This window comes from Carcharhinus amblyrhynchos, chromosome 12 (assembly GCF_965287045.1).
Source record: "Carcharhinus amblyrhynchos chromosome 12, sCarAmb.v2.hapA, whole genome shotgun sequence".
NCBI classification, from domain to species: Eukaryota; Metazoa; Chordata; class Chondrichthyes; order Carcharhiniformes; family Carcharhinidae; genus Carcharhinus; species Carcharhinus amblyrhynchos.
Window position 1 is genome coordinate 64,913,971 of NC_137335.1, and position 19,479 is coordinate 64,933,449.

General features: G+C 38.3%; 1 protein-coding gene across 1 annotated transcript in view; it reads left to right on the plus strand.

The window, feature by feature from the left end:
• Positions 1 to 18,701, plus strand: part of lrpprc (leucine-rich pentatricopeptide repeat containing) — a 133,554-nt gene extending 114,853 nt beyond the window's left edge. Inside the window, exons 31-38 of the mRNA XM_080200647.1 lie at positions 2,678 to 2,766; positions 4,592 to 4,796; positions 6,582 to 6,721; positions 8,334 to 8,449; positions 15,158 to 15,232; positions 16,099 to 16,183; positions 16,304 to 16,446; positions 18,477 to 18,701. Of these exons, the coding sequence (XP_080056773.1) occupies positions 2,678 to 2,766; positions 4,592 to 4,796; positions 6,582 to 6,721; positions 8,334 to 8,449; positions 15,158 to 15,232; positions 16,099 to 16,183; positions 16,304 to 16,446; positions 18,477 to 18,545 (922 nt within the window). The 3' untranslated portion in view covers positions 18,546 to 18,701. The remainder of the gene's footprint in view (positions 1 to 2,677; positions 2,767 to 4,591; positions 4,797 to 6,581; positions 6,722 to 8,333; positions 8,450 to 15,157; positions 15,233 to 16,098; positions 16,184 to 16,303; positions 16,447 to 18,476) is intronic.
• The last annotated feature ends 778 nt before the right edge of the window (positions 18,702 to 19,479 follow it).

Below are 19,479 nucleotides of genomic sequence, written 5' to 3' on the forward strand. Positions count from 1 at the left end.
AGGAAAGGATGTCCATACTTACTTGAAAACCATGAAAGCTGTGTATGACCAGAAATTTCTGGGTGTTTAAATACATCATGCCCTTTAAAATGTAAGGCGTGGTAGATAAAACCATGAAATGGACAATAGATGAGGGAAATAGGCATTGAGTCAGAGAAAAGGGATAATTAATGTTTTCAAAACCTGGGTTAGGCCACAATTGCACAATTATGTTCAGTTTTTGGCACATCCCTGCAGAAAAGATGAGATGATGCTGGGGGTGGGGAATGCTTTAACAAGAGACTTGAAAGAAGCTTTGAAAATTCTAAAATGTTTTGATGGTGATTTATGAAAAGACTGTTTCCTCTGGGTAATGCACTGATGAGACACCATCAGCTTTGTCACTGAAAGTGAGGAGGGAGCCAAGGAGAAATTTCTTTACACACACGGTTCTTTGAGTATGGAATGTTTTACCACAGGGAGTGGCATAGCCAGAAACCATTAAATCTTGCAAGGTGAAACTGGATGGATGTTTGAACAAGATAAAAATACAAAGTTATGGGTAGAATGCTAGGCAGTATAGTTCAGTTTGGATTGCAGAGATGAATCTACAGTGACTTTGTTACAAACTGAAAAATAAATCAACTGAATGTGGAGTACTCCACCAGGAAACCTGAGGGAGGATGGAGGAAACTGAAATAAATTGGCTGACTGAAGAAATGCATGAATAAGTGGGATCTGAACATGGAGTTGCTATGTAACCCCTAGTCTTAAAAGTAACAGAGGCAAATTCTGGAGCATTAATGTTTGTGACATCATAGAAAATCAGAAGCAGCAATCAGGGATGTAGGGCAGATGGAAGAGCTGAACAAAACTACCAAGAGCAAGATTAGCTGATTTGGAGAAACGTGGACAGGCTGTCCAAAGGTCTTGGGTGACTATCTCAGATTTGGAGACATTTGTGGAGGATACTGGGGAGCATTGGAAGCTGAAACCTCCTGGGCATTTTCCATGGAGGTCAGTGCATCAATACTTAATAAGGTCCTGATGCACATCTTGGGGTCAGACATATGAAAACAAATTGCTTGAATTTAAAAGAATAATTAATCACCTCAAATAATGTATTTCAATAAGGGGAAAGCTGCTGCATTTTTTGGGTCTAGAAGCATTAGACACAAACTGTTGTATGCGCAGATCTTTCTGATTTTATAATAATTTTTCATTGTCACTGCCCAACAGGGGCATTCCTGCAATTTTGATTCTGGAGCAAAAGCTCAAATAATCCAAATGCATCATCTGAACTCTGAGATTGGATAACTGCTTCAAGATTCCTTGAGATGTTTTATAATTCATAAATTTGAATTGAGGAAGCTATAGTTATGTGCTATATTTCATTGCACGTAATCAAACTGCATCAGAAGTAATGTAAAAGATGTGATTGCTATCATGCATGATAGGAAAGTATCAGAATGGCATGACTGAAACTGTTTCTCAGGTTATTTTTAAATGGCACCTTGTAGAACTTACCTGAATTAGTGAATATATAATTGTGAGGGTAATTGTCAACTATTTAATAGTAGTATGTACATTTTTGTAGCTTCTTTTCATGTTGTAATGTCTACAAAATGCTTATGATAATAAATAGATTTAAAATGCACTGATGCAGAAATAATGTTTCACAGACAAGCAGAAAAATAACTGCCCAGTTTATCTGCTTTTGATATCGTTTCAAGGAAAACAGGACAATTGGCCATAACAGGACAGTTGGCATTTAGGAATCCACAGTACCCATCTAATTTGCTTGGGTGGGCAGATTTGATTATGGCTTAGTGTCTGAACTGAAAAATGAAACATTTTGTCTGCTGAACGCCTTGCATTAAGTTTTGTCTTAAACCCACAACCGTGTGACGGGACAGTACTGCCAAGCTGACAATGCTGTGTAACAGATTGACTGAGATTTGTTGAATTTCAGCTGTGAATTGTACAGTTTTATGCACAGTGGGGTAAAAGATTTTAAATGCTTTGCAGGCAGAGTGCATTATATTTTGTGGTCATATTGCTTAATTTCCAGCCAGAAAACCAGTACAAAAAAACCCAACCGATTTTTGCATGTCAGATGCCACTTAATGGCTGCATGCGGCGTTATGTGGATTGATTTTTAAGAAGTACTGGTGGTTCTGTCACAGGATCTCTGCTTCAAAATGAACTACATATCCTGCCAATGACGATGTGTCCTGGTTGTTTAGATGCACAAAAACAACTGTCGTTACTCACTGTCAGTGGTGGGTATTGGATGTAACTCTGACTTCACAGCATGACATGATTCTCTACCAGCAACCCCCACCAAAATCACCTACAGGCTGAGAGTCTGATCTGCGACTTTTTCAATGTCTAATATCTTTATGTTTAAGAGATAATGTTCTGGAAGCTAGACCACTTGCTTAAACATTGCTCTCTCTCTCTGCTGCCTAGAGTACTACTTATGGCAGCTGTCAGAACCAAAAAAAGAAAGAAAGGGAGAGAAAAAACACTATTTCAGTATTTGACGTTCTAACATAAAAGCTGTCTACAGGTCGACATTTGTGGCAAAATTTTTAACATTGGAATGGTAGTTTTTATAATTTCACCTCGGTCTCAACCATTTATTATCATATCAGAAGCATGTCAGTAATTCCTTTCTAAATGTCTGCTTCTTTAGAGTTGAGACCCGCATCAAGGGCTTTACACTGAACGACGCTGCCAACAGCCTACTCATCATAACGCAAGTTAGGCGGGATAATCTGAAAGGTATGTCACACATTATGACCTTTACATCATGTTAATGCCTCTGCAGATTTTCATGTAACGCCTTTCGTAAGCTGTGATAAAGGAGTCCATTTAGCAAATTACCTGCTTATCAAGAGTCTTTTGTAGTAGCTGAGAGACATAAATTACTATATATGCATCTATAATACAACTGAAGCTGAATATGAATGTACTTGTCATTTGGCCACTTAGTCCAGTTTCCATTCCATTTAACAGAGGATGGTTTTGTCTTAGCTAAAACAGTGGGCTGTAGACTTAGGGGGGGTGGGTTGGGGAAGGGGGGTGGTTGGGGGGGGGGGGGGTGAAAGTACAAGCTTTCAAGAATTTTAGAAATGGATGAATGAGCAAATTCACCTTTAAATAGTTACAAAAGAATAGAAAATCCTGCAACAAAGCAATGTCAACTAATGAAATTTTGTTGAAAATTAAGATTGGATAAGAACTTTTCCTCGGGGGTAGGTAAGGAAGATTCAAACATTTATTGCTTCCATTGAGATATTGACTAATAAAGTTATTTTTGCATATGTAAATTAAATCTACAGACTGAGAAATGCTGCTGAAAAGTCTGATAACAATTGCAATTGTGTATTGTTAACAAAATGAAATGTACAAAAATGGGAAACTTTGTTTTTGTATGCAGTAGTTTACTTTCTTTAAACTTGCGTTTAAGTTGTACTTTCTTAAGCAACTAAAAAATGAAGCTTTATAGACGAGAGCTCAAGCCACTTTTAATTTGCCTCTGCCTCTGATATCATAATCTATTTTAATATCTTCATCTTTTTCCTGCTGATTTTTCTGAAAAGTATGTTAAGTTTTTATGCTTTAATTTTATAATTATAGCAGATGGCAAGTGTGAAGTCTAATTGCCCTTAAAGACAGTTAACCATAATTGAATTGCAGCAAGGTGTATATTTGTAAAATGTCCTGTCAGGTAGTATTTGAATAGTTGCAGCACATATGCTTTGTTTAAAGTGAGAACAATGAAATCATTTTAATTTTAATAATGAAGTGCATTTCAGACAAAGTATATAAGAATGAGCTTTACCAGAGATTTATTTTCATGCTGCTGCACTTGCTATTAAGTCTTTTAGCCTCACAAAATCAAATGTTCTTTTTATGCACCTCTATAAGTAAGATCTTCAGCTTTTAAAAGTGAGATAAATGTGCTCTTGATTTGGTCAGTTTATTAAAAAAAGACTTGTGCCTGGGGAAAATATCTGAAATAATTTAGTTGCATATAATTTTTAAACCCAGTGGAAATTAATTTGTTTTATGTAATTGATAATGTTGTAAGTAATATAGGAAGCAAACTTGGAAATGTTGCTTCTGTGACAGTGTACCATTGATGAATTCAATGACCAAAACTTTTAAGAATGGCAGTAAAGTTGACTAGATTTGAATCTATAACATTTTAAAGTCACTCATATACGACATCAATTCTCCACCACCAATAGAATGCAAAGTTTCAATCAAAGAAAATGGGTCTCCAAAGGGCTGGAGTAAAATGTAAAGCTTATTTTAAAAATCTACATGTAAACCTGATTAGCTGAAGGAACCATTAGCCTAGCAAGTGTTAACTAAAATCACAAGATTAAATTAATTTCAGTCTCAAATAATTCCGTTGCAGTTTATCACCACGTTCCAAACACAAGCATTTTCTGTGCAACTATTGACCAGTGTTTGCAACAATTGGAGGGGAAAATGCAGTTGCAGTGATTGGTGAAATTCTTTTGGAAGAAATAATGATTGACACCTCATTAACTTTATGACTCCTTTTCACTCTTTTTGTTTAAATATTTCCTTCTAGCTGCTGTATCCACCCTGAAAGAGATGTTGCACATTAATCAGGTGCCTAGCCAGTTCGCTGTTGCACGGTTAGTGCAAGCTCTGGCCTCCAAAGGTGACGTGGAGAAAATTCAGTTTGTTGAACAATTGATGGAAAACCTGGCACGGCCTATCAATTTGTCCAGGATGCTATTTATCAATAACTTAGCCCTGGCTCATATCAATAAGTAAGTAAATCTTTTCTTCAGATATTACAGCATGCTGAACTACTGTGAATCCAAGTAAGATTTAAATTCTAATAATTTTGGAAACTTAAAGAAACTTAAGTTTCAAGCATTGTCTAAAATATCATTTCTTGATTGCAAGATTTTTCTATTCATTTGAGGTATTTGCAACTTTTTTTCTTGAAGACTACACAGTTCCAGTAATTGCTTAAATTGACATTGCTTAATTTTTAACAGTCAAAGATGTATGTACTGTTTGCATACATGTCTATTAATTTTCTGACCTGCATACTGAAGTAGATTGTTTTGAATTAACTAGCCCCCACTGTTTTGTTTTGTAATTCTTTCCTGCAATCTTTCTTGCTTGCTTCCCCACAAATACTATTTTCCCTGAAAAAGTGCAAATTATCTTCCTCTGTTTATTCAGAACAGTATTGATGCTCAGTAGGGCTCTCATTCAGTAAGTGTTTGTTTTATAACCTGGAACGTGAGGGATTAAAAACATAATAGAGTGAGGAATGGTTATAATCATTTAAGTTGATTAATGATTGTAACTTCCATTTTAATTCCAAAATCAAATATTTATGAAAATTACTTGATGTAACAACAAATTAAAAGTAATTTTTCCCCAGATTTGTATTTAAGTGATCGCATACAGTGCCAAAATAATTTGTAGCTTCTTGTTTTGTCATTCCTATATTGCGACTTCAACTTGATTAAAAAATGAATGCGATTTGTATTTCAGAAGTGGGCAGGCTGACTAGTTATCTCCGTCAGTGTTATGAGTTGAATATAAATTGTATCTCATGGCTGCTGATCACCCACTTCATACTACATATTAGCTTAATAATTAAAATAGCCATTTGGGGCAGATTTATACATTTTTAAACACAAACTGCATTTATATAGAGATTGCAGACATTATTATAAATGGTTTACATTTTTCTGTATTTGTTCCCTGATTTTAAAAAAACATTTTTCTGAGAAAAAAATTAATGGTCATGTCCTTTTGTGGGATAATGCTTTATTGAAATATGGTAGTTTGATTTTCTTGATGGCAAGGAGCTTATTTGGTATGTCTCTGATTCTGGACTGCAGTCAAAGAAAGGTTTCCATATCACTGCCTGCCTCTTTCTGCCAAATCCAGATACCTAGCCCATTTCTTTGTTTTTCTCTTTTTACCAAGTACTTTATTTGAGTATTGTAACTTTCAGTCTTGGGCTTTCATTAAGATAAAGTCATTTTTGTACAACTGACATCTTTAGTATCCTTTCTTGAAAAATGTTAACTCTTGCACGTGGCTTGCAAAATGAGTGAAGCTTGCAGGATATGTGTTAATAAATATTTAATTGAGTGATCAAGGTTGTTATGTCTTTTTGGTGTGAATTATTTAGAGATGATGCTTTAGTGCAATATTTGCATGTTTAAGAATTCAGTGCACCTTGTAAACTGAGTGTTCAGATAACTACACAACAGTCCCATGTCAATTAACATAACTTTCTCTCCCCTTGAAAGTGCATCATCGTGACTTAGACTTTTCAAGGTCATAGTTCGTTACAGCACTATATCTGATTACGTTGATTGTGATTATTTGGCTGTGAAATATTTTATCATTTCATAGTTTCTGCTTCATTGCAGTAACGACCGTACAAAACAGCTTTCAATAATTTTCTCGTTTTATAATACTTGAAAGAAAAATATTCATGCTTTTTGTGTCAAGCAGATGTTTTTAAGATTGTAACTTACAAGATGCAATACAACTTTTTTTTTTGTTCTTGTTTGCCTTAGTAATAATATTGATATGGCAGTGGAATATGTCGAGCCCTTCTACATTCCAGGAGAAAATAGTTCTCAGCAGCAAGCAACTAGTATGGCCTATGTTTTCAGAAAGGTATTAGAGGAAAATCGTGAAGAAGCAATAGATAAATGTAAGTTTATCTGACTATGCATTCTGCATGCTGTTTGCCGCTTGTGGGACATTTCATATACTTGACATGTGGAAATGTAAAGAGAGCGCGACAGCAGAAAAGACAGGAGACTTATCAAGATTTATGTTTAAAATCTTTGATGTTTTGAACCTTCCTATTTACTCACATTTCTACTCATGAGCCTTGCAACGATCATTTCAGCTCAATTTTTCAAAGATCCAGGTAACATCAGTTGCAACCATCTGCCTCTTTTGGGACAGATGAGACAAGATCTGCAGTTAATTATGAATTACCTAAGAACTAATGCCAGCAGTTTTGGCTAAGTTTAACAGGTAACGGTGGCTTGATTTGAGTTAACCCTAATGCATAACCATACTGTTAGGAGGCAGGCTTTTTTTAAAATCAGTTTGCCTTAATTTCAGTGACTTTTTGATCCTTCATAGTCTCTATCTTTTTTTCCTGTTTAAAGTCTGTCTGTATAAATTGACCTCATGACTTCACTTTAAGGGAAGCAAAATGTAAAAATCATGGCTAATGCAGTTCAAACTTGGACGGTTAGTTACAAAGTTTTGGAAAATTAACACAAAATTAGCTCCAAAAAATAGCCTCCCCTATAGTTATTGTAAAAGCAGTTAGTCAATGGGATGTTTCCTTGTCCTTTATCAGTCAAATTTCTCCCTCCAACCCAGAAGCATTGACTGTTTGATGGGTATAGTTCCACAGTTACTGATTACCCTCTGATGCCTTTCTGGGTTTGGTTGCAAGGCTACTGTCAATCATCAATGCCTTACTAGGGATATCATTCACCCTACAAAGTTCTGCGGGAATGTGGTTTGTGAGTATGTTAACGGCCCAGTACCTCAAGAGTTTATCCTTTTTAGTAGTGACCCTTTACAGTGAGAATTGGCAATATTTTTAATTAAGAAGGGTATGAAAGCCAATCTCTACCTTGTCTTGATGTCCACATACATACATGCTTCCAACATGGTTTTTGGTTTGTAATGAGCAGTTGTATCCCAGGCCAAACATTTCTCCATAATATCAATCATGAAACCGTGATTTTATTGAGTGGTGGAGCAGGCTGGAGGGGTCAAGTTCATTTGTGTTCTCCAACTGAAGAGTGCTGAGTCTAATTGCTCTTTCCTGTTTGGCATCCATATATAGCACAGGCAGAAATTAAATCTGTCACCTCCCTTATCTGAGCTTACTGCTTTAACAAGCTATGGCAATAAGGAAGAGCTGTGGTTTTCCTGTAATGATCTAGGAAGAAACAAATATGCACTTTGAAATACAAGGCTTTAGTTTCCTCTCATTTCCTTTTCCTTACTCCCACCGTAACATTGCTTCAGGTGGCCAAGTGAACCTCCTTGGACAGGAGGCCGATTCAGCAAACGGCTGTCTGAACAAAATGGGACTTAGTTTCTTTTTTCCACTTCTTTCCTTTTACTTTCACATTAATGTTTGGGTGATTGAAACATTCATTTCAAATTCTGTAACTTTTTTAAAATTAACAGTGACTGTCGAATGTGAATAGAGTCAATTATGAGTTTCCTGTGCTACATTTAAAAGAAAGATGGTAAGTCTCTGGCATTTTGTTGTCTTTATATTGCAGTGAGTGTCATGGCTGAACGTTTAGCTAAACATTTTGAAGTGTATAAGCCTGTGACGGATCTCTTCCTACAATATATGGATCTAGACAAAACAGAAGATGCCAAGTTCCTTTTGCAAGTATGTACTCATAACTTGGCATTGTTCCATTTTTTTATACACACAATTGATTTAATGGTCGCTTTGTCTTTCACTTTTTCTGTTTTGAAATCGATACTTAAATACAAATATCTAAGCATGTGAAGAAATACTGTGCTGAACCCTGTGAAGAACAATCAGGGGAGGTGTTTAATAACTTGAGGGTTTTGGTCTCAAGAGTGTATTCAACTCTACCCACAGTGTTTGAGCACAATTCCTTATTAGTTTCCTCATTATGTCCTCAACACTTAGTGCTGAAAGAAGCAAATTAAGTCACCAGAAAAACACAAGAGTTCTTTTTAAGCCTGTTAAGCAATTATTTTCAATTGTTTGATTTTTTTTATGGGGTTGTATAATTTTATTTATGAGTCTGTCTTTATAAAATCAAATACTGAACTGCAGCTGTCATCACTGAGGTGCGCTGCATTTGAGTGAATGCTTAGAATTGGGCAGGTGGACAATTGTGTATTCTGCTCTGATATGCAGCATGACCATTATTACGGTAAAACAAAACCCTTCCTGTGCTTGTTGTAGAAGGTGGATATCTGTATTCGGTAATAAGCAACCAGGATAGTTAAAGATTACTCCTATAATTAAATTGGAGATCTTCTGTTTCTGAATGTGATCTCTGGTACAAATGTTTAGATTTCTTCCCTTATTGATTCTCAGACTACTCTTCTAATTTCAGTGCATCTTGCCTCCCCGTTTGAAATAAAGTACTTACTGCACTGTTATCAGTTTCTTTACTGTAAACGTAGTGTAAAATTACTGGTGCTTACAATCAAATTAAAATTCTAAACACCCTCTCCTTGGAAATGAAGCTTATGTACACAACAATACACACTTGGCTGACAAAACTAGAAGCACAATCTACTCTCCAATGTTTGGTACCAGTAAAGTAAAACTTGCTCCTAAAGTTAAGCTGGAAATGCCCAGATTCTTCAAGTGAATCCTGGTGTCATGGTTTCATTTTTAAAATATTTATTCATGGAATGTTGGTATAACAACTTTCCTGTTATTGATGCTTAAATGACCGCATATTTTCAGTGCCTCCTTCGCCTGTGCTTAGAACATGAAATTGGGGCTGTAAGTTGTAAAGATTTATTGCTGCATCATACAGATTTTTTTATCAGTCATGTTCTGTCTGCAATTTTCCAACAACACTCAAATGCATAAATTCATAAGTTGCTGTTGCTGGATGTTCTGCATTTGCAGTAAGTGACAGGGTGGTAATCTTCAGGGAATGAGACAACAGCATTCAGGCTTTTTGATGGTTTAAGATGTAAAACAGAGCAAATGTTGAGCAGTCTGTGGGGAATAAAAGCTGCCATTGACAGTGTACACACATGCACTGACAAAGAGTCTATTCCCAGCAGGTGGCAGCCAAACAATCAGTGATCTTGTAGATTGCTGGGTTCATGGGTACTCACGCTGTCAGCCTCTGCACATTTTTCTCTTCTGACAGTAAACAACACAGCTTTTGCTTGTAATGTAATATGATTAATAAATGCAACGAGTTAAAGCAGGCCAAGCCAAACATTGAGTTGGAACAGCCCACAATTAATATCTATTGTCAAACATTGTTGCGCATTTAGACTGAGTATTTCTTATCTCAGCTGTAAACACAGCAGCATTGATGTATTCAGTGCGAACAGTGCAACTTATAAATCTTAAGTAACACCTTTGTTTTCGGAGGGGTGGAATTCTGTCCTAGATAGAGCATATCAATCTTCACCAGGAACAAGCATTCAGGCACTACAAGCCTTTTCCTTTTTAAGAAATCAACCTGTTAACCTATCCGAGTAAATACTATTTTGAAATTTTAGTTTTACGAGACAACAGAAGTGCCAAATTGAGTGGATCCATGACAGTTCACCTACTGCCACAACAGGTCCACAGCAGATGCCATCTCCTTACCCAACACTCAACCCTGGAACATGTAGACAACAAAGACACCAATTTTATGCTCCTGGTTATTGACCTTCAACAGCTCAGCCTTCAATACCATTATTCCTATAAAGAAAAGCTCCAAACTCCGTGGCCTGAGGCTTGGCACCTCCCTCTGTGATTGAATCCTAGACTTGCTAACTGACAGACTGCAATCAGTAAGGATGGGCAACAGCACCATCTCCACGATCATCCTCAACATTGGTGCCCCATAAGGCTGTGTCCTCACCCCTTTAGTATACTCTTTATATACCTATGACTGTGTGGCCAAGTTTGCTGACGACACCACCGTTGTGGGTTGGATCTCAAACAATGATGAGGCGAAGTACAGGAAAGAGATTATCTGATGAACTGGTGCAAAGACAATGAACTCTCCCTTCATGTCAACAAAATGAAGGAGCTAATCATCGACTTCAGAAAATGTAGTGGAGAGCGTGCCCCTGTCTGTATCAATGGAGACAAAACGGCAATGGTCAAGAGCTTAAAGTTTCTAGGTGTCCAAATCAACAACTTGTCCTGGCCTTTGCATGCTAACACTATAGTAAAGAAAGTCCATCAACGCCTCTAATTTCTCAGGAGGGCAAGGAAATTTGGCATATCTGGGGAAAAAGATACAAAAGTGTGAGGATATGTACCAACTGACTCAAGGACAGCCTCTTCCCTGCTACCATCAGACATTCAAATGGACCTATCTCATATTAAGTTGATCTTTCTCTACACCCTAGCTATGATAGTAACACTACATTACGTACTCTGTCTTTTCCTTATCTGTGGACGGTATGCTTTGTATAGGGCACAAGAAACAATACTTTTCATTGTGTGCTAATACGTGTGACAGTAAATTAAATCAAATCAGAATTTGTGTGATCCTTTTTGTTGTCTGTGATCAACAATTGTATGTAAATACACGGTGGCACAGCACCTAGCACTGCTGCCTAACAGCGCCAGGGACCCAGGTTTGATTCCCGGCTTGGTGTCACTCTGTGTGGAGTTTGCATGTTTTCCCTGTGTCTGCACGAGTTTCCTCCGGGTGCTCCAGTTTCCTCCCACAGTCCGAAAAATGTGCTTGTTAGGTGCATTGGCCATGCTAAATTCTCCCCCAGTGTACCCGAACAGGTGCTGGAGTGTGGTGTCTAGGGGATTTTCACAGTAACTTCATTGCAGCATTAATGTAAGCCTACTATGACGCTAACAAATAAACTTTAAGGTGCATATTTTCTTCAATTTAAATAGTATTGCTGCCAAGCTTTTAGAGAGTCTTAAAAAGTAACAAAGGTTATTTATTACCTCTCACTTGCCATGAATGTTTAAAACACCTCATCCCACTCTCTCCACACTCAACCTCTGACCCATGAATAGATTAGAAGCAGCTCAAGCTAAAACAATGTGATCAGAATTCATAATTGTTTTAGTCTTTCACAGCAGTTGTGTAGTTTCTTAGATGAGTTGATGCTTTAATTGAAATAAAGGTTCTCCGCAAGCTGTGATGCTTCTTGATGTCAATTTTCCCGAAAGGTTGAACTTGGTGGAAGAGGTTGGCAGGAGTCTGTCTCCCACTTTGAAGGTACTGCTGTTTATTACTTGGGCTTCCTAAAAAGCTTACAGCTGGTTCAGTGGCTTTCTGATGGAACTTTTCATGCAGATAGACCATGACTGATATGTCCATTTCCATTACTTTCTGTTCATTCGATTATCTGTCTTTATAATGGCATCAGAATAATTTGGGGTTATTAGATTGAGATAGATCCTGCTGGATATTCTCAAAGGAAGGGAGGAAATTCCTTGGAGAGTGTAATATGGTGAATGTGGAAACCAGGTGTTGGTCTTTCTTGAAGTCATCATAGTGTAGCATTGCTTGTGAAGTGCAGACATTCTAGTAAAAGGCTTCACTTCTTTGGGATTGCTGTACTCATCTGAGCTATTTTCATTCATTCTGATGGTGCATGTGCACAGACATTTGTATCTGTTCAGTTTTCTCTTCCATAAAACTGGTGTGAACTTTTTAATCTGGGGACAAAATTCCAACCAATGTCTTAGTCAAACACTATTCTCGGGTATTGTAATGGACCAGGGGCCCAATTTTAACAACCATTTGTGCACGTTTACAGGCACAAAATCATGGTAGAGTTTGGTGTGAGGCCTTTATCACGATCTGCACCTGAGTCCGTGCAGATCAGGTGCAAATCGGGCGCAATGACTATTTAAATGTGTTTGCATGCATTTAAATTGAATTAATGAACTGCCTGCCCAACTCTATCAGCATTTCCCCCTTTACCACTGCATTTACCAATCCGGAACCGCGCTTTTAGGGTCCTGCTGAATAAAAGTCTGAGTTGGGTGCTCCAGCCTCTGAAGAGCGCATTCAGTGTTTGCAATTGTTCTCTGACTCAGATCAGTGGTGGGGCTGGAGGTGCGTCAGATCATTCTCTGGTTGGAGGGTGGAGGAGGGTAGTGAGGTGAGATTGTTGTCTGGGGACGGGGGGGAGAGGGAAGGGAGTGAGGCAAGTTCGTTGTTGGGGGAGGAGAGTGAGGCCAGATTGTTGTCTTGGAGGGGTGGGGACGAGGGAAGCGAGTCAGATGGATTTTGGGGGGGGTGGGGTGCAGATGGATCTCTGGTGGGGGGTCCGCTGCCACTCTGTGGGCGATTGATGGGGAAGGGGGCAGGGGTGGTGATCAGTCTGGGTACTGGACGTGTGGATAAGGGGGGTAGTGATGTGTATGTGTCCCCCTTTCTCCGGCTTGGGAGCGATCTGACACAGGCACGCTTTTTCCAACTGTGCGTGCGCAGTTCAGAGCTCCGATCGTTCTGGCAGCACTAAGCCTCGCCCACAGCATGAATCGGACTGGAGATGGCTGAGTGTGTATGGAGGCGTCTGAAACTGGATTTCTAAGTCAGATCTGTATTAGGCCCAGATTCGGCACTTAGAATAAAAATGGCAAAATTAGGCCCTAGGTGTGGTCATACTGTACCTTTAAGAAATATATTCATATCATGTTTCTTGTGAAGGGTATGTTTAAAATTCAGCTCCGATTTACATGGTGCCAATTTGTCTGGGTACCGGGTAGCGCTGATGCTGGGAATTCAAGCTAATGATAGATTAAAACAAACATCCCAAACTAAAATCAAAGTTAATGCATTTTTGTTTATTTGCTTTTTCCCATGGCATTTCAGAGGTTGAGTTTGATTAGGTTGATTGGCAGAATCATGTACTTAAGGGAGGAACTAAGTCGATAGGGACAAGCAGGCAGTTACTAAAGGGTCCTGAAATAAGCAAGCGGTGTCTCTCTCTTGCTGTCTCTGGAGGCTGCTGTTTGGGACTTGCTGGGAGAAATAGGTCTCTCTTTTTCTCTAGAGGTGCTCTGGAGCCTTGAGAACTGACAGCCCTAGTACAAGCACGTAAGACTGTATGTTGCTAATTGATCTTGAAGGGAATGTAAGTCTATAAGATGTTTCTTGTCAAATTTCCCAATATTGCTTGAATTGGAACTCATTGATAGTTTACAAGAATTGTATCATCATGATTATGTATTTTAATTGATAAAAGTTAAGCTAATTAATTTGTAGTTCAACTGTATTGTCAAATAAAGTTTGTTTTGATTCAAGCTTCTCAGATGTAGGCATCACTGCCAAGACCAGTATTTATTGCCCATCTCTTATTGCCATTGAGAAGCTGAAAATATGACACCTCCTTGAACAGCTGCAGTCTATAGGTACCCCCACAATCCTGTTGGGGAGGGAGTTCCAGGATTTTGACAGCAGCAGTGAAGGCGTACAAATTATAATTTTAAGTCAGGAGGAAAATGACTTGGAGGATTCCTATGCATCTGTTGCCTTCCTCTGGGTGATAGAGATTGGCCATTTGGAAGAGGATGTATAAGAAGCCTTGGCAAATTGTCGAATAAGAAAAGGTCAGAGTAGTGAAAGACAAGTTTAAGATAATGGCCAGAACTTCCTGTCACCCCAGTGTCAGATTTGCGGGAGTATCTCAAAAATGTTTGAGGGAATCCTCCTCAGAAGTTGCCAGGTAAGGGTGTACTTGGCAATTGTCCAGAAGGGCTAACTTTCTCTGGACAATTCCACTGCATTGGACACCATTTGAGAGAAGTGATTTAAATCAATAACTTCAGATGGTTCTGCCACTCTGAGGAAGTTATGGCCCGTGTATTTTGACACAAAACTGTTTCTAAAAGAATGGCGTAAACTGCAATAACAGAATTTGTAATAAATCCAGCCAGACTGGAGGGTAAAAATCTCCTATCTGTTAGTTACAGATGTTCTCTATATGGTCAGCTTAGACTGTCTGAAGTGGGTGGCTATGCACTGCGTAACACTCCACAAATTAGCAGTAGCACTGCAGGGCACACAGACAGCTAGTTATAGAATGCAATAGATATATTATTGTTGTTGGTTAGAATGGAGAATCACTACTCTGCATTTGATTTTGATGTTATCAAGCTAGATATTACACAGTGAAAAATGTATTTTATTCATCACATTCTCACCTTAAGTCATAGAATATGTAACAAGTGCAAATTACATTTTTTGGTATTCATCCACTTGACTTTTATTTATTCAAATGCTAAGTTTTTGGTCAATATAAATATCACATGTTTGTTAAATCACATTTATGGGACCCACTGTAAAAGCAGTGAAATATTCAAGAATTTCCCCCAAGAGCTGCCATCTCTTTCAACACATACTCACTTAAATGCCACCAATGTCTCTCATTTGATGTTTTTCAGAGATGCCCGGCAATTGCAGAACAGAAAATAAGCTTGGTTTCATTCATTACAAAGGCGGCACAGAAACCTGGGCAGGTATGCGCACTAAAGAAACTTTAAAATATTTGCAGCATTCTGTTTTAACTGTTCTGTAGGAACAAAATGAGTATGGAACAAAACATTTGTTATTTTCAAATTGTTTTCACACTGAGCCATATGCTGTTTTCTAACCAAGGGATTAGAGAGGGACTTATCTCTTAAGGTGCTATCGGTAACAAGTGATACAGTTTAACTGTCTATTGAAAGTTATGAGTGCGGAGAATGTAATCTTTCTGAGCTACCCTCTTGCCGGTCCTTCACCCACCTAATTCACAATAAACAGTTCCAGCTAAGATTGTAAATTTGTCATTCAAGTGGAAAGAAGTGTGGGGGTAATTCCCAACCCAACTTCCCACAACATCTCTTCGAAATAAAGTGTGTTCGATCTTCTAATTCTAACAATTTTCTGCAGAGTGACTGGCTGCCCAATAATAATTACCTGGACAAGGGTGTGACAATGTAAGAAATTTTGGCGCATAAAGAGCAGTTGGTTATTAATGACCTTTTTTGCACAAATTAATACAAGCTTCTCATCATTACCTGCAAAATCTTTCCCTCACCACTAGAATCATCTAATGTACCAATTTGTGCTATTTTCTCTTCAGGGCTTTAGCGGCATTATTTACATAATTCTGTACATGTTGGTTTACAAAATATTTATTAGACTTCCTATAGATCTTTTGTTCAGCCTGCAGAATTGCAGGAAAAATGCTTTGACTTTCCTTTCAGAGTGGTGATATTCATGTAGAAAAATGACATTAAAGGTATTATCTACTGCAATTGTTAATTACCCAACAGCATTGACAAGATTTATCCAAAATATTGCCATCAGGTTAAACTTGTTTGTCCTTTATTCCCCTCAGGCTCACAAGATCACTGGGCTCCTTGACCTGATGAAAGATTTTCCAGAGAGAGAAGTTGCATATTCATATCTAATGAAATGTTATGGTAAATTATTTAATGCTGTGCTAGTTGAATAAGGTTATATTTATCTTGAGCAATAAAAATTTACATGTACCCAACTGTTAAAGCCGTTTTAAATGTCTCCATTTTCTACTCTTTCTCCAGCATTAGACAATGATGTGGCTTCTGCAAAGGCTTTGTACGAAAAGGTTAAAGATGAAAATGTGACACTGGATGATCTGTTTCTGAAGCGTCTTGCTGTGCTGCTGAAAAATTCCGGGGAACCTCTCCCATTCACTGAGCCCCCTGTGAGTATTCCCATCCCACGTTGTCCGAGGTTTCAGCCTCCGATCCATTACTGAAGCACAGCCAGGATGTTGTTGCAAAATTCTCTATGGAATATCACACTGGAAATGGTGACACATTAGATATCACTGAAGCCTTGAACGGCATTCCTCAGTGCAGGATTCAATGCTGTTTTTCCAGCATTACAAAAAGTAGGCACAATTAAATACCATGTGGTAGCAGGTTGATGAGCAAAATTGGTGTGCCATAAATGGTAAGACACAACTTCCTGCTTGTGATTTCCCCACAATATTTTAATGTTTATTGCAATAATGTACTCACTGGAATTACATGACCACCAATGGAAAGCAAAATCAGAAGAATTGCCTTAAGTTTTTAAGAATGAGAGTAGTGAATTAAAAGAAATAGAGTGGGACAGCAGAGGAAGTGAGGGTCTCATCTGCTGGCTGCAGAACTAGAGTGACCTGCATTGCCTCCATTGGGGAAGCCTGCTGAACGATGAGTCAGTCAGGCAATTGAGAGCTGATTGAAGGGACTTTTCCTGGGATCAGATTACATGATGTGGAGATGCCAGCGTTGGACTGGGATAAACACAGTAAGAAGTCTCACAACACCAGATTAAAGCCCAACGGGTTTATTTGGTAGCACAAGCCACTAGCTTTTAGAGCACTGCCCTTTCATCAGGTAAGTGGGACTTCTGTTCACAAACGGGAAGTATAAAGACACAAACTCAATTTACAAAATAATGGTTGGAATGCGAGTCTGTAAAGGTAATCAAGTCTTAAAGGTACAGACAATGTGAGTGGACTTGGAGAATCCATAACAATGGCCTGAAATTGACTTCTTCTCATCACGGTAATTTAACTGAGATTGGCGATGTAGTGGCATTGGAGATCAATGCTAAGCTTCTCCTCACTGTCCCTCATCTCACCAACACATTTCCCCACCCCAACATCCCCCCCAGTCAGAAAGAAAACTTGAAGGGCTAATAATATCACAAAAGAAAGGATCATAGGAAACTGGAGTTGCTATTTTACAATGGTGACATGGTGAATCAAGTTGGTAGTAAAGCGAGATTTAGCTCTTTAGACTAAGCTAAACAATGCATAGCTAGTTATTTTCCACTCATCCCCATTTTGTTTGTTTTTAAAATTGTTGATGGCTCATCAAGATAAGGCACTCTATATAGATATAAAGTTGAGGTGCTATTTGATTCAAATGAGTGCCAAAGCAGGTTCGAGATGCTGAATGGCCTACTCGTGTTCTGAATGCTTTTATGCCTTGATTGTGGCGCTTAATATTTTGGTTACTCACTATCAGTACAGTGTGCTCTGAGGCCAGGTTTAGATTATGAATGCTGGTTAAAATGTTGCCTAAACTGTCCTAACGCTAGTACCCAGCCCCAAATCCAGAAGACACTAGCGCGACATGGCATTTCACAAATCGCTAGGGAGAAGAAGAGAGACTTCCCCAATTTGCACTACAATTTTCCGTTCAGAGAGCTAGTATTTTCCCAGCAGGGACCCAATTCTTGTCCCATTTTCTGTAGGATTCTTGCAGACAGGAGAGACATTCAGTCCATTAGTCTGGACTGGAGTTGAATTTGAAGTTTTAAAGTGGAAAATATTAAAGCTATTCCATTTCTAATCTTGGGAAGTCAGCATTATAAACAAGCTTTTTTGACATATTTTGCCTCTCTGCTTAAGAAGGTGGAAGCTGCACAGTATTCCTTCACTTTGTGCTGATTTTTAATAAAACTAAATACCATCACAGCTATAAAGGTCAACGCACTTAAATGTTCAGGCTCCAACACTTTGGAATGTGACATGTCAGTATTTAGTCATACTTTGCCTTTCAAAACATAATTACAATGTTATTCAGGGGATTGTATCTGTGGGGCTGAAAGTTATTCCATCAGTACATGTATATTATTTTTAAATGCAATGTTTTAAATAATAGCACAAAGCCCACACATAATAGAAGGATACAACACTCTTCAGACAAATTATTGAGTGTTTTCTTCTCCAAACAGGAAAGTTTTAAATTTTATGCAGACAAGTTGAAGCAAGAAAAGGCAGCAAGATCTTCTGATGAAAACTAAGATGAAGATTGAAGCGACCAGATATTTTTTATATTTTCGATGAGACAATTCTTGATCAATGTGTGTATTGCTGAAATATGGTGACTTTAATGATATGTTTGACTGTACAGGAATATTTAATGTGACAAATAAAAACATTGATGGGGATAAACCTTTTCTCTCGTGCTCCCTGTTCTCTCCTCCTGAGTTGTTGACATTCTCTGCCGTTTTACTCATTAGGTAATAATCCCCATCAGCTCCATCAGTTTAAAAAAACCCTTTGCCGTCTTTCTGGTGTTGGCAGCAATCACAAGGCACGTAATCTCAGTTAACACCTGTGCAGTACTGAGGGAGCACCGCACTGTCAATAAAGCATGGGAGTTCTCAGTGTCTTGACCAATATTTCATCATCAATCAGTGCCTCCCAAATAGATTATCTGGTCATTAATTTCATTGCTCTTTATAAGCCCTTGTGAATAAACTACCTGTTGTATTTGCTTATAACAGTGACTAGTAAGTAAGTTTATTTATTAGTCACAAGTACACTTATGTTACCTGCAATGAAGTTACTGTGAAAGTCCCCTAGTCGCTACACTCCAATATCTGCATGGATACAGTGAGGATTTAGCATGGCCAGTTCACCTAACTTGCACATCTTTCAACTGTGGGAGGAAACCGGAGCACCCAAAGGAAACCCATGCAGACACAGGGAGAACATGCAAACCCCCCAAGACAGGAATTGAACCTGGATCCTTGGCACTGTGAGGCAACAGTGCTAGCCACTGTACTGCCACTAGATTTCAGAAGTACTATTTTGACTGTGAAATTGTTTGGATTATTCTAAGTCACGAAAGACCCTGAATGAGTGCAAGTTCTCATTCCAGTTGTGGGAAATATCACACACAAAGCAATAGGATCAGACCAGATAGGTTATTCTAATTGTGCTCAGTTACGT